Source organism: Sparus aurata, chromosome 10 (genome assembly GCF_900880675.1).
Source record: "Sparus aurata chromosome 10, fSpaAur1.1, whole genome shotgun sequence".
In the NCBI taxonomy this organism is placed as follows: domain Eukaryota; kingdom Metazoa; phylum Chordata; class Actinopteri; order Spariformes; family Sparidae; genus Sparus; species Sparus aurata.
In genome coordinates, this window is record NC_044196.1 from 12,480,493 (window position 1) to 12,496,700 (window position 16,208).

Below are 16,208 nucleotides of genomic sequence, written 5' to 3' on the forward strand. Positions count from 1 at the left end.
GGTACCGTGAGTGAAGGGGTGTTTGCCGGGAGATACTTCCCGTCTGTTAAACTATGAGTGTAAGTGGTAATAAATGGCAAACTCTGACTAGAACATGCCACATTAGAGGTATGAATACTTATGCTGAGTATATCTTGATCTAAGTCATTGACTTGTGCATAGTTAACAGAATAAAAATGTTTTTCACTATTCACATTTGCATGGAAGTATTACGCCTGTTACAAACTTACATGTCAATAAACTAAAATGTGAACTCCAAGTATATATTTAGTAGGGGTGGGCGATACTGCACATTTTGGTATCGATCTGATATCAAGTAATTACAGGGCCAGTATTGCCGATACCGATACTGATACTTTTCACTTGAAAGTTCCTGATCATGATTATGATAACGATAAAACACAGGACAAAGATTTTAGCCATATAAGAAAATTATATTTAACTTAATTAAATCTATAACCTATCTCCATGTAGCCTAAATAGAAATACTGATGTTCCTTCAACAGATACACTAAGGGGTTATTATATTCTGCCATATTCAAACTTCAGGTTTGAGGTAGGCTCTATATCAATATAAGTATATATTTTTGAGTTCCAGTTACAGTCAACCTGAGTGAGCGGAGTGAGAGAAATGAAGAGGAGCGCTGCGCTCACACAAACTCTGTGAAGAAATACGAGTGATTTGCTGAATTTATAGAAGAAAAACTACAACAAAAATGTCGATCTCATCACGCTAGTATCGATCCGATACCAATACTCACCTCTGTATCGATACTATCGATATTTGGATCAATCCGCCCACCCCTAATATTTAGTACACTAGTAGTATATAGATGAGTGTACTTGTTGTATACTTGAAAGTGTACTTCTGTAAACTTAAAATTGACCTTATAAAAGTATACTTAAAGTATACTTTATAAACTTAAAATGTTCCAATTTAGTCCGAAGAAGTATTAAATTAGTATACTTTCTAGTACGCTACAAGTATATGGTCCATAGTATACTTGCTATACTTATACTTAAGCATACTTAATAAAATGAACTTCAAGTATACTACTTTTTGCTAATGGGAGGTTTTATCGTGAACGTTACTTACAGCTGTGGGCATCAATGTCAAGTCTGTTGTGTGTCACAAACACACACCTGTTACACACACACCCTGTGAGCTTCAGCAGGTGAACACACTGACAACTACTTTTTTTACACTGTCTTGTTGTTTTTTTGGGCTTCAGGTTCAAGTTCAAGTCTATATGTGTTATAGTTTCAGAGTCATGGTGTCGAGATTCAGGCTTGTTGTCTCGCCTTAATCTAACTCTGTCACTAGTGACACCTGATACAATGCTACATGTGTAAATAATGGCAGAGGGTTCAGCAGACACACGCCTTCAGCTGCTTGTATACACAGGCTAATAGTTACAGAAGCCTTCCTCCTCTCAGCTTTCACTGCTGCCGTCCTGCAGTTAAACGACACCATGAACAGCATGAAACAGGTGGTGTTCTCTTCCAGCAGCTTGTGTCTGTGTGGGATGATCACTGAGCTGAACTCTACAGGTGGTGAACTAACAGAAACAAACACCTGCAGTGTTGTAAAGACACGTTCCCTGATGCAGACGCAGCCAGCCTGACCCTCGCTGCACTGGGTGGAGGGTGCAGCTGACGGAGGGGAGGTCTTGGAGCTGGAGGAAGAAGCTGGCTGGTGGAGGATGTGCGGGAGGCTGGGTCGCAGTCAGCCAGAGGAAAAGAGATAAGACTGTGTCCCACCAGGTCTGACTATAATTAATCTGATTTCCTTCACCCCCGTCTCTATGAAACACGTCTCTGTAGAAACATGATCGGCATTTTTGATTTTCAGACTCTTAGCATTGTTCATTGTTTGAGAGGTTAAACTCTCCTGAGACCCTTCTTCTTCTTCTTCTTCTTCTTCTTCTTCTTCTTCTTCTTCTTCTTCTTCTTCTTTTGTTTGAACAAACTCCAGTTATGGAAACACCAACAGGTGCAGCTGCTGCTGTTTCTAGTGTGAAATAAAGAACTGACTCTTCAAATGGAAGGAAATCAAATTCAAACAGACGTTGATTCAGCTTCATATCTTACGTCAGCTGAAGGTGTATTTTTGAGTTGGGTTAACTTTAAATTGTGTTTCATGAAAGAAGATTTTAAACAAACCATTCAGCTCATTCACAGTGAGCACCACATCCTGTATGACTGGTTACACCCTGACATGTTGGTGATATAAATGATATCTCTGTAAGTGTTTCTGCTCCCCAACACGACTGTCCTGCAGCAGGTGGAGCTGCTGATGTCAGTGCAGCCTGCAGACAGACAGGTCGTTCATTCCTACAGGGAATGACATTTTAAACGTTGTATGTCATAAACAGCTCAGATCTTCTCACTCTGACAGCAGCAGGCTGGGTAACTTTATGCTTAAAATAAACCAAATACTCTTAAAGGGACAGTACGTAGCTGTGAGGAAGAGCTTGAAGATCTTTGATTTGTTTTATGCCCGATCAAAATAAGTAAGCCAATTCATGGCTGAATAAACTGACCTGAAAGGACAGCACAGTTTCACTTACTGTCTGACTTTGTTCATATGTGGCGGACCCTGCCACCTTTTCTAGCTTCAAACATGTCCAGTACTTGTTGCAGCTCTGTATGAGACACGACCCCGTCTTCCCATCAAGATCAGCTTTTCCAGGAAGTCACAAACTCTAAAAGTTACAAATTAAGCCTTTAAATCTCTCTATCAGTGCTGCATGCACTGACAGAGAGGGATTTAAGTGATCTTATCTGAACACCAAGTAACTGTTAAATACTTTACACAAACACGTCTTTATTGTACTGTCAGCAAATATTTGTCATGGTATGAAACACAAAGACGTGCAAAGAAAGGCATGAAGCCAAGAGAGCCTCCACCTTCCCATTACAGAAGTCTCTTTGTTTCCTGTGTTGGCTCATTGGATTCCTGCAGAGGGACCCAGTTCTTCACATGTGCTGCTGTCTCTTGACTTCTTGTGTTACAGGAGACAGTGTTAGTCTGATCCCTGAGTTGTCCCTCTCTGTCCTCTCTCCACACAGAGCATAGGCATAGGCAGTATAGGCAAATGCTAGGGGCGCCGTCATCTGCGGGGGGCGCCGAAAAAGGGGGTTAGCCACATAATAGTGCCATTACTACTATAAAAATCTGTTAAAGTATTCTCTAACAATAAACCTTGGATTACAAAAGCCCTGAAAAAAACTCTGAATGAAAAGAAAATAGCATTTAAATCAGGAAACACAATTGAGTTAAAGATCATCAACATCCAGAACAGACTAAATAAAGAAATAAAAGCAGCAAAGAGAAACTACAAGGAGAGAGTCGAGAAACTCTTTCAGGAGGGCAAAGCCAGAGACGCCTGGCGTGGTGTTAAAACACTGGCTGGCCTTCCCAATAACAACTTAACTCTGCAGTCTGCTGACCCCATCAAAATGGCAGAGGATCTCAATCAGTTCTATTGCAGATTTGACCAGTCTGACTACTCACAGGAGAGGAAGGAGTTGTTGGTCGAGGTCACCTCTAGGTTAGCCACCAAAGCAATCCTGGAGCTGCAGCCAGAAGAGGTTGAACTCATACTGAAAAGGACAAAACCCAACAAAGCACTGGGACCTGATCAGATCTCTGGTCAGCTGCTGAAGTCCTGCGGCAGCCAACTAGCTGGTGTCCTCTGCCACCTGTTCAATCGCTCCCTGTCAGAACACTCCATCCCATCACTCTGGAAATCATCAATCATCTGTCCAGAACCCAAAAAGAACAATCCCTCCTGCAATAATGACTACCGGCCTGTGGCATTAACATCTCTGGTTATGAAGGGCTTTGAGAGGCTTATTCTTTCCCAGCTCCAGGAGGAGGTCAGTATGCACACAGACCCTCTCCAGTTTGCATACAAACAGCACAGAGGTGTGGATGATGCTGTTCTGACCCTGTTGCACGCCACCCATACTCACCTGGAGAAGCCCAGGTCACTTGTCAGACTGGTCTTTGTAGACTTTTCGAGTGCATTCAACATTGTACAGCCTCACCTGATGGGACAGGAACTGTTACAGATGGACGTCAATCCACACCTAATCATCTGGATCCTCTCATTCCTGTCAGACAGATGTCAGAGGGTCCGAGTCAACGGTCACCTCAGTACATCCAGGTCACTCTCCACAGGAGCTCCACAAGGTTCTGTAATATCTCCAGTCCTGTACACACTTTACACCAATGACTGTAGGAGCAACAACCCGGACATAACTTACATTAAATACTCTGACGACACTGTCATTATAGACACTACCAACTCACCAGGACAACTACAGTCTGAGATGGACTCTTCTGCAGGGTGGTGTAGGCAGAGCTGCCTGAACCTCAACACCTCAAAAACGAAAGAACTGATAATCGACTTCCGTAAAGCCCCCCCCACCATCCCCCCTCTGTCAGTCAACAACCAGCCGATTGAAAGGATCGATTCATACAGATATCTTGGGACCGTAATCGACCAGAGACTCACCTTCCATATAAATAGTGAAGCCATCTTTTCCAAGTGCCAGCAGCGTTTATTTTTTCTCAGGAAACTTCACGGACTTCAGGTTCATCAGTCAGTTTTAGTTGCTTTTTATAAATGTTTTATTGAATCTGTCATCACCTTCAATATCACAGTCTGGTTTGGTTCATTGTCCAACATACATCGCAACCCGCTTAACAAAATCATAAACATGAGCAATAAAATAATTGGACTGGCACAGGAATCACTTCACAGCATCTACAATAGACGGACTAAACAAAAAGGTTTTCAGATAGCTTCAGACACTGCGCACACACTACATTGCCACTATAGTCTCCTACCTTCAGGCCTGAGATACAGATCCCTCACTTTTAAAACAAAGAGAGCCATGACAAGCTTTGTCCCAGCATCAATCAGATTACTGAACAGCTGACCCGGTCTGGCTTGTGTGTGGGGGTGTGTTCGTGTGTGTGTGAGCGTGTGGATGAGTGTCCTTCTCTTTTTAACATTTGTTTTGTACTTCTATTTTTTTTTTTTTTCACCTGTATGTATTTATTTGCTTATTTATCTTGTCTAAAATTTGCACTGCACTGACGCTTTTTACAAATGAAGTTCCTAACGGAAAAATAAAGCTCTTTGAATTTGAATTTGAATTTGAATTATTTTGAAATATTATATAAGCCCACAGCAATATAACGTCATGGCAAGGACTATTAAATGAGCGGAGAGGAGAGGCCTTTTTTCTGGGTTCTGGTCTGGCTCGTTGCACTGTACCTGTCCTCTGTGAGGGGGGGCAGAGAGAGGCCAGCTGCCTGAATCTGACCGGACCGAGACCCCAAGACCCAGAAAGAGATTTATTGATACTGTAGCAGAACCACAAGGTCCAAAAGAATGAAAGTATCCGGCACCCAGTGAAGGAAAAGAAGGACAGAAGAGGAAGAAAAACGTGAAGAAGATAGAGGTACGGTAACGTCAATGTGATGAAGTGAATGAAATCGATAGTTTAATGATCGTTGTTGGAGCAGAGTGTTAGCTTGCTCGCTTACTTCGGATTGCAGCATCGTTTAATAATCAATAAATAGCTGAGTCGATGTGTGTTAATGTTACTCCACCTTAAATCCATCAGGGACGTTTGTAACAGGGTAGATGGGAACCTTTGGTTTATTGTGTCACAGTTTATGTTTGTTAAAGTTTACTGAAACTTAATGTTTAACTCAGTGTTAAAGCTCAGCACAGCACAGTGACACAGCATCAGGACTAAAGGCTGACTGGACATCTCTTCTGACTGACAAAGTGAGATGAGAGTAAGTTCACAGAGGACCAGTTCAAATAAAAAAACAGTGACACATTTCCCAAAAACAAAGATGGGAGAGTGTCAACATGACTTCTGTAACAGAGTCAATGCTGAAAAAATCAAAAGAAGCTGGCTGATGTACTCAGACAGAAATGATAGCTTGCACTGCTTCTGCTGCTAAATGTTTCCTCCAAAAGAATACAGACTTAATAAGGAAGGACTAAAGGACTGGAACAATGCAGCCACTTGCTGAAGGTTCATGAGGATAGCCAGGAGCACAATACCCACATGGCAACATGGAAGGAGATGGAGTTCGATTTGCAAAGCGGCTGACAATAGATAAGAGAGACATGGCACTCTGAGGCTGAGAGATAATATGTTTACACAATGCCTTATTTATATTGTATTTTTATCATTTGTTTCTTTCCTCAGTTTTTATTTGGTGTGATATTTTTGACTTAAAAGAAATAAAATCTTCAATATATACATGCAGTTTCTGTGTGAGTGTATGAACATTGATTGTGAAATTGACTGCGATGCAAGAGGGCGCCGGCTAAGATCTTGCCTGGGGCACCAAATTACTCAGGACCGGCACTGCCTCCACACACAGCCACTCTGGCCGTGAGCCATGAGCTGAAATCCCCGCTCAGTGCAGCCATGATCCTGGGCTGGCTGCCAGGCTCACGGCTCGTGGCAGCCAGCCCAGAGCTTAACCACTTAAAGTAGCTGAGCCACCTACTCCTGTTGCTGATGTACTCACAGATAATAATGTCTGACGAGGACAATCGACTTAAACTCGAGAACTCACTGTATGTTTGAAATGAAGTCATATCAAGGTACATGTTGGAGTGTTGGTTGAGTGTGTGTGTTGTCAGAGGTGAACTGAACTTCCTAGTAAATACGTATGACTGCGTCACGACTGCACATCATCTGTTTACATTGACTGACATGACTTTTGTGTTGTCACCATGGAAACAGGATGACAACAACAACAGAGCTGCATCTGACAGAAAATGTGGCAGCTGATGTTCAGCACACTGACACATTCTTCTTTAAAGAACTGGAGAGCTGACATGTGACAACACGACCGTGTTTTAATGGCCATGAGAGAACTATTATTATTGTTTAATCATTGTTTATGTCTCTCATGTGAACATTTGGGTTTGTTTTTTTTTCATCAGTGAGCCGCGACACAAAGAAACACACATGCAAATAAAGGCCAGTTCAGAACGTTACATGTGAAGAGGTTTATCGTCTGCAGAGGTGAAGGGTAGCTTTTGCTTGGTCGTTTGGTTGCCATCATCGCCCAACAGTGAGAGTGAGCTCTCCAAGGATTCAAAACATTCTTATCACCATCTAACCTTTTTGCTGCTCGGCCTGTATTTGCATCCAAAATCTGTATATTTGCATGTAAAGCATCATATTTAAAACATAAAGCACAGCTGGAGCTGTCTCTGACTCTGTCCGCTCCCAGGTTATCTAGTGGGCTCACAACTCCTGTTTTGCCTGCCATCCTGGTGCGACCCTCAGCAAACCTCACAGCAGTACAACTGTAGCTCTGTGGTTTCTTTGCTGTAACGACTCCTGAGAGGTGAGAATGTCGTCATCACGTGTTCTGTGACGGGTTAATACGTCCTCTTGTTGTTCAGCAGCAGACATACTGAGGATTTCAGCTGAAGGCCCAGAAGAGGCAGCAGCTCCTGATAACATGTCATGATCACACCTGCTCCTCAGTCCTCAGTCTGACTGCACCACATGTGTAGAGAGAGCAGATTAATGTCTGGAGAGAATTCACAGAGGGTCATCAGGAGAGTCGACGGCGTGTAACTTGTGGTTTGTGGCAAGGAACGTGGTGAAAGCAGGCAGAGTGATGACTTCAACATATTTGAGTTTTCACTTGCATTCTAGTCCTAGTACTGTGAGACAAAGGAGGACAACTTCAGGCTTTTTTCTCTCCTTCTGTCTTCAGCCTCCTTCTTAATCACCGCCCACACATTCACCCACAGTTCCTCTCTGAGCTTTCTGGAGTTGTTACGGGCTTGTGAGGCCGGAGAACTCGACCACAGACTAGTGGGAGCTGGTTTTCAGGCCTCACACACATCAGGCCAAGAGCAGCCCGTGCCAGTCATGTACAACAGTGTCAACAAGCAGCCTTAGATAACTCTGCTGTAGTTCCACTCTGCTTAATGTTTTCTCGCTTAATCATAGGTCGACTGGCAGACAGTGAGAGCAGCTCTCAGTCAACAAGGACACACACAGATTGACAAACCAGCTCTGAAGTTAAGCTGACTGTTTGTTTGATGTTCTGTGTGGACTCCTGTTCTCTTCAGTCTCTGTTCACGCTGCAGCTAACTCTGCTCTGAAACAGGAGCTCTGCGCTAAAGGGCACAACGTCAGCTTCAACTGCAGATAAACACACACAGTGATGCTTTTCTCTTCATGTGTTTGACACGATCTGTGTGTCTGTATCACAAGGAGTCACCCAGAGAGGAAAGCTGTTTCTATCAGAGGTGACAGACACCTGTCTGATGAACTGTGTGTGTCTCTTTGCTTTGTCTCGTTTCTCCCTGATGTGTTGGTGAGCGTCCTCATGTCAAATAATTACTCAGATAAGACTCTGACGGTGGATGTGCACCTGGCAGGCTGGGTGAGGTGGAAGGAGACAGAGGCTGAGCAGATCAATTCAGGAAGCAACATGGCTGTGTGAGAGGAGAGAGAGAGAGAGAAAGGCTAAACTTGTCCTCCTTTGTCCCACTCCTCTAAAACAAACTGCCCCGGGCCTCTACAGTGAGTGTGTCGGTGTCATTAATCTGTCAGTGAGACAAACACGTCCTCCTTCTCCACCAACAAATTCTATTGTTTCGAAATATGGTTTCTCAGGTCGCTCTCTCCACCGAGGAAGATGTGTTTCCTGCTTCTGCCTCGTCTCTTGCATGTTAATGTCAGAAAGCCTCTGAACACACAGTCAGGTAATAAACCCTCTGGACTGCTCCTCTTGTCTCTTTAGTAGTCTGGTCGACATTGCACACTAAAATCATATGTTGGCAGAAGTTAGTGTGTTTTTTGTCTGTATTTTCTGGGGGAAATCCATCTTCAGCATTGTTTGTGGTGACAAAACATTGTTGGTGTGACAGAAGAATAAACTCCACACCCTGTGTTCACCTTGATCAGCTTATCACTCACTGCCTGCCAGTCGACCTTTGAAGGATGAAAACATCAATCAGTGTGGAACAATAGCTGGAGTATGAATCAGCAGCAGAGTTACTGAAGGCAGTCACGAAGCCTGATTTCAGCGTCTGTACACAGCTGGCAGGGACTGGGAGCAGAAGCAAAAAGTCAGAGAGCACAAATAAGAGCGGAGAGAGAGAAGCAGAGGGAACCGTAAACAAAATAATGCATTATTAGAAGAGTAAAAGACCAATATTTTACACTAATTGACAAATTATTTGATTGCAAGTTCCAAGTTTTATTTTTGAAATGAGTTCTATGTTCTCTCAAATTCCTATTTTTGTTTGACATTTAAAACGTTTTGTTTGTTTCTTTTGGCACAAATTTAATTCCATACATGATCCTCCACACACAGTTATCACCTGAAATGAGAGATTCCTCTTGTGTGTTCACATATTTGGACAATAAAGCTGATTCTGAGAGAATTAACTGGAAGCTTCACACACATCTGGACTCATGCAGCAGCCAGTGAACATATGGTACTCATTGTTCTGTGGCTCATTATAGCTTTGAAGAACCATCACAAGCAGCATTTCACAGTATTTCACCTCCTGAATTACTAACAGAGCTGTGCAGCTTCTCTCTGATGGAGATTTATTATGACGACAGATTAAACTTTGTGTCTGTAATACAAAATAATAGACGGAATGCAACCAAATGTAGCCGGTTCATGTATTAGAATAGATGTGATAAGTGAAAATAATAAGAGCTTTTTAACAATAATGAAAGCTTCTGCAGCAAATAACCTCCAAACATCTGTTAACATCTGTTGGTCAGACTGAATATACCAAACAAGGGGAGTCCTGCAGTATCAGAGGATTTCTCCAGTTGAGATACCTCAAAGCATCATAACTGTAGTTCCTGGTTTATTACAGAATGACACAGTTTGTTCTTTTTCTTTCAACGGATTTTCTTATTGAGCATCAACACTGGAAGTTATACATATACAAACAACCATTGGTTTCAAAACTCAATGTCAGGGATATATGGAGAAAACTGAAAAGAAATGTGCTCTTTTATTTAAACAAAAAAGACACTCACTGCTACATGTGGGTGGCACAGCATGCACACAGCCACTCTGCTTCTACAAACAGGCCTCATGATTACATGACAGTCACATAGCTGATGCCAGCACTGGGTGTTTCCTCGGTCTGATTCATACAGCTGATAAAAGGTGTTTCCCAGCTTGCAGGAAATGTGACAGTAATATTTATTCATTCATAGATGTTGCAGTGCAGCATTCCATTGGCCAACAGCAGCTCATGCCAGAAACTGTAAAAAAAAAAAAAAACAGGCAGAGAGAAAAAACACAGTACAGGCCCACATGTAACAGTCTGTGTTGTGCAGGAAGGGAAATCCCAGACAACTATTTATTCACTGAGCTCCTCCTTCACAAACTATCTCAGTCATCCTAATGAAACATGATACGAACTGAGAGCCATCACAGGGTTTCCCAGCTAGCAGGAAATGTGACAGTAATATTTATTCATTCATAGATGTTGCAGTGCAGCATTCCATTGACACTGATGCAATAATAAGACAAAAAAAAAACATGTTTTCCAGAGGAATTATGCACCAAGACAATAAGGAGAAGGAGCAGTAAAGTCTCTCAGTCTCCTGCTGGAAATCGAAATGTCAAGTATATTGTGTGTCACATATACACTGCGTACAGACACACCTGTTAGCTTCAGCAGGTGAACACTGCTGACAACTACTTTTGTTGTGTTTTTGGGCTTAACTTCAAGTTCAGGTTCAAGTTTTTATGTGCTATCGTTTCAGAGTTATGTGTCAAGATTCACCCTTGCTGTCTCGCCTTAAGTTAACCCTGTCACTAGTGATCCCAGACACAATATAACATGTGTAAATAATGGCAGACACACACCTGCAGGAATTTGTTTTCACAGACTAATTGTTACAAAAGCGTTCCTCCTCTCAGCTTTCACTACTGAAGGCCGGTGGATTGTAAAATCAGCCATCCTGCAGTTAAACGACACCATGAACAGCATGAAACAGGTGGTGTTCTCTTCCAGCAGCTTGTGTCTGTGAGTGGGATGATCACTGAGCTGAACTCTACAGGTGGTGAACTAACAGAAACAAACACCTGCAGTGTTGTAAAGACACGTTCCCTGATGCAGACTCATGAGTCACCACACATAGACCACACCACAATTTAACATTATGGTAGTTTATTTAAATTGGTAGAAGATTGGAAGGGATAGGAAAGGGGGGTTGAGGTCGATGAAGAGGGGGTTTGAGTGGGGTGCAGATTGGCTAGACCACCTGGGAACCAGGGAGGTTGAGGCTCAGAATGGGGGTTGTCTTGGTCAGTGTACCAGGTATTACTGGATTATGTGAAAATATGCTTTGGTCGATACGCAGATGTGGCTGTGGGTTTGAGAGGACCGCAGCCGAGGACATGTCTCCAGAGTAAATATGGGAGGATAGGTTTGTGAGGGCTTAGGTACGAGTTCAGTCAGACGAGGAAGATGGGATGAGAGAGGCTGAGCCAGTTGATTTTGCTCAGTTTGGTGTTCAATCAGAGGGTGTCTTGGGAGTGGATGGAGCATCTGAGAGGGTAGCGTGTTGAGGGAACGGGAAGGACATACGAGTGCTTTGCGCGAGGGAACAGGGTACGAGTGCTTTGAACGAGGGAATGGGAAGGGGGTACGAGTGCTTTGAGCCAATGGACGTAAACGGGAACAGGGTACGAGTGCTTTGAGCCAATGGACGGGAACGGGAACAGGGTACGAGTGCTTTGAGCCAATGGACGGGAACGGGAACAGGGTACGAGTGCTTTGAGCCAATGGACGTAAACGGGAACAGGGTACGAGTGCTTTGAGCCAATGGACGTGAACGGGAACAGGGTACGAGTGCTTTGAGCCAATGGACGTGAACGGGAACAGGGTACGAGTGCTTTGAGCCAATGGACGTGAACGGGAACAGGGTACGAGTGCTTTGCGCAAGGGAACGGAATGGGGGTACGAGTGCATCGAGTGAATGGAGAGGATACATGTCAAGATACATTAAAACATCCTAGCCTTTACCAAAATGGCAGATTTGGAGTTATTATCACATCAAAATCTTTATGGAATGTATCAAATATTCTGGGCCAAAAGTTCATCATCATTTCTGGGCACGACATCAAAACACATGTATGAGGTTTACAGGGACCTGGCCACATCTGTTACAGATATCGTGAACAGTGGAGTACAGAAGAAGGGACTGGATCAAGCACGTTGCTCCACTGATCATCATCAATGCTCAACACAACATCCTCCCCGATGGTTCTTTAGTCTGATGGGGAAAACTGTGCTGACAGAGTCTGTGGAGTCGTAGATAGATGAGGTCTGTCTTCTGAGACAAATTTTAAAAATTGGGATATTGTTCCAGAAGCAAGTGTCTAATTTCTCAAACATGCATCAAAATGCAGTCTGTACTTGATGTTTTTAAGTGTTGGCTGTTGATTCCATTTATTTTATTTTTTCTATTGAATCAAATTCTGGACTTGAGGACCCCCGTTGGTTTGAGGACCAGCAGAATTCCCATGGGGCAGAAGTTTAATATCCACATCTGTTGGGGGTCGTCCACCATCAGGTCCAGGAGACACATTTGGTCTTCGGAACTTCAGCCACCAAACTAAAAAGAGGCAAAGAAGAGCCCAGGGCAGAGACGTCACAGCTGCTGTAATGATGACAGTGGTCCAAGTCTCCATCCTTTCTCCAGTGGTTCCCTGATCAGCCACAGAGAGGAAACAAACAGAACATCACATTCAGAGCTGGTGGGACACCATGACACTGACATGGAGCATGTTAAACATGGTGCAGCTCTCTGACAGGACACATGTGTTGGGATCGTGTAATGAAACATCCTGTAGTACTGGGAGGGATTCAGTTTGTTCCCCACATTTTTTTGATGATTTCGGCACATGTGCAGCACTAAAATGATGCCGAATTATTATTAGGAGCTCTTCCAGTTACTATTGTACCCCTGGATGTGTGGACAGCTGTTACTGAATCACGCTGATACAGAGGGAAACTTAAAAATGTGAGAATCCTGAAGCAAGTTCTGCAGTTCGAATGATGACAGGTTTCTTTGGTGACAGAGCAGGTGAATCATCTACCCTTATCTCTTGATCCCTGCAGGTCAGGGTTGGATGCAGGCAGGGTGTCTCTAAATATAACAGTTCTGCTACCTGCACTCTTGCAACACATTTTGCCCTGCGACTGATGATGTTGTCATAAAATGTTGCTGTAGAGTTGACAGGTTGCCAATTTGGAAACAAACACAGTCAGGATTTTGTTGGATTTCTTTCCTGCCTGAGTCACCATACAAAGTACAAATAAAAAAGTCATAATAATGAGCTAAAATGTCAGCTTTAATCTCATGTTTATGACTTTTAATCTCATAATTGTATTTTATCATGGTAATATACATAGTACATGTTTTCATACATTTGTGGTCTTAAACTGGCACAAGTGTCTCTTGAAGACTCACATCAGGGTCATAATGAGTTGTTTTAATTCTTTTCACTGCTGCTGCCTCTTGTTCTCATGACTCAAGACCTCATAAAACCCTGACTGACTCCAGCTGACGTGAACTAGTGAGGGTGAGGAGAGCGAGACATCCGTTCACTTTTTGGAACAGCAAGTTCACCACGCTGTTAATAAACAATGGAGCCGTGTGCGTAATTACGCACAGAGTGAGCGGTGAGACTTACATTCTGAGGTGGGCGGGGGGTCGTCGGGTCCAGGTGTTTCTTGATGACCTTCAGCCTCGCAGCAGCAGGGTTCCCCCACCCCATCCTGACGCCTTTACTGCGGACGGAGCAGAAGTAATCGCCCTCATCCTGGACCTGAGCCTGATCCCACGTCAGTGAAAAGTCTCCGTCTGTGGCACCAGCAGGTGAAAGTCTCTTTCCCTCAAACCCGGTTCCGTTTGTAATCTCTCCGGTGGACAGATCCACCTCCAGCACCATGACTCCATTCTTGTCCCACCTCAGAGCCTCCACCTGTCCTCCTGCAGTCTTATAGTAGCACCTGAGCGTCACCTGTTCTCCCTCACTGACTGATGATTCAGAAGCCACAACCACATCCAGCTGAATGTGTTCTCTGCCGCTGCCACATCTGATCTCATACAGACCGGCATCTGTGTACAGTGAGCGACGGAAGGTGAAGCAGGAGTTTAGATCCAGCCGGTCAGTGAATCCATCACCAGATGTGCAAACTCCGTCCCGACGCGCAGCCACAAGCGGCGGGTTCACCGTCCCGTCCTCTCGGTACAGATCGGCTCTCCCGTTCATCGGACAGTTTACAGGGAACTGAACCGGATCTCCCACAATCCCCCTTACAGATCCTCCATAAACACGGAGAATCATCCCGAAAATCATTGCAAACTGCAAGATAAGATTCATAGTCCGCCTCGTCTCTCTGCGCTCCACTGAGTGAGCGGCTGCTCAGAGCCTGCCGTTTCTTATACCGGGGATACATTCAGGTCACCTCGTAAATTTAGATATCGCTACTTTTCAGCCACGAAGGTTGTTAAAAACTGGTCAGGTCTCGCTGAACAACACGGACTCCCTCTGTCATTGATTCCTTCTTCTCACTCTGCAGCCTTTTTAATAATCTAATGCTGACATCATTCAGATTTCCCGTTCAGTTCCACACAGGCAGACATTAGAATATCTTGATATCATACCTGGTAGAGCCGACTGGGGTGCGTTAATGATTGTAGCATTAAGTGATTGAAAAGGTAATTTACAAGAAAGTGATGACAGAAGTGGTCTTTGGAAGCAGAGATTCACTCAAGTAAGGGGTAGAGTGGGGAGTTTTACGAGTTGTACCTGAATGCAACGCACAGTAATGTCCAAATACGTACATGAAGATGATAGATAACAATGAAGCCACACCTCCTTTTTTTCAGCGACACATGAAGGGACAGAGAGAGAGAGGAAGGACAAGAGAGGGAGGGCAGAGGGCTGAGCAGCAGCGGAGAGGAGCGCTGCTTCTGCTGATAAAGTGAGTGTGTGTGACACCTACCTGACACACCTACAACACATGACGCCCTGCGGCTGACAGGGGCATAACGTGTTGTAATATGACACATTAATGTGACACATGTTGAACTGTCTCTGTCTCTGTCTGCTGGTCAGACAGCTCGGCTGTGATGTGAACACAACACTTCACTGTGTGTTCTGTGGCTTGCTAACGTCTCTCTAGTACTCATGTGCACACAGACAGATTAAAGTAGATTGAAGGAATATGATGCAAAAGAAAAGTATGTGAAAGTAGCAGGACTGAGGTGAAGTACTGCTTTAGCCGAGCTGTGGGAAGTCAAAGGTGTTTTAAATGAGAGCTCAAGATCTCCAGCCTGTCTGCAGTGAGAAGATACAGATATCAGACCATCTCTGCAGAGTGAAGAGACACACACACACCATGTCATCATGAAGCCTTGTTGTTTATGAGGTATCTGATGGCAACACATTCTGATTTTTGAGTGTACTTAGTATAGATTGAATGATGACTAATTGTTTCTCCTCATGTGAGTTAAGGAGTGCAGACAGAGTGAGGCTCACAGCCCCAGGGGTCCTAAAGTAGTTACCGATGATGAGGGCTAAAGGTTAGCAGACGGCAGGCCATCAATAAGTACTAAAACCTGAGGTTGGCCTCTGCCAAATGGTGGGAGATGCCCAAACGTTTATATTCCCGTAGAGGGATGGGGAACTCATTTGAGTCATTTTGGGGACAAAACCTACAGTTGACCACAGCCAGGTCAGATGAGGTAGGGGAGAAGAGAAGGGAAATAGGTCAACTCCTCTTTTAGTCTATTGGATATTATGCCAAAATGACCAATTAGAAGAAGTGGGTGTTTACTGGAAAAGGGGCTCTAAAGGCCGGTGCAGGGAAGAAGAGAGGGGTGGCACTTGGAAAACCTCCTAAGAGCAAAGGCTGAGGTTTTGAGGGAGCAGAGGGCAGAGCATTTTGGCAATTTTTTTGTCCACAGATTTAATAATATCAGAACGCGGCCGCTTCTGATCCGGACTCAAGGTGCTAGATTCTGTTTTAATAAAGATTGCTTCTTCACTCCACCCAGCCTTGCCTCTGCAGACTCCTTTAATGATCAAACTACACGCCGACAACTTAAGAAAGAGAAGCCCAGAAACCACATTTACT

The 16,208-nt window shown here is 43.9% G+C and overlaps 1 protein-coding gene across 1 annotated transcript; it reads right to left on the minus strand.

Moving 5' to 3' along the window:
* Positions 1–10,036: 10,036 nt before the first annotated feature.
* LOC115589185 (uncharacterized) lies at positions 10,037–14,464 on the minus strand. Its single transcript, XM_030429939.1, has 2 exons — positions 13,757–14,464; positions 10,037–12,769 (listed from the first exon to the last, which is right to left on the minus strand). Exons 1-2 carry the CDS (start codon positions 14,447–14,449, stop codon positions 12,524–12,526), a joined length of 939 nt encoding a protein of 312 aa, XP_030285799.1. The 5' UTR covers positions 14,450–14,464; the 3' UTR covers positions 10,037–12,523.
* Between the last annotated feature and the right edge of the window lie 1,744 nt (positions 14,465–16,208).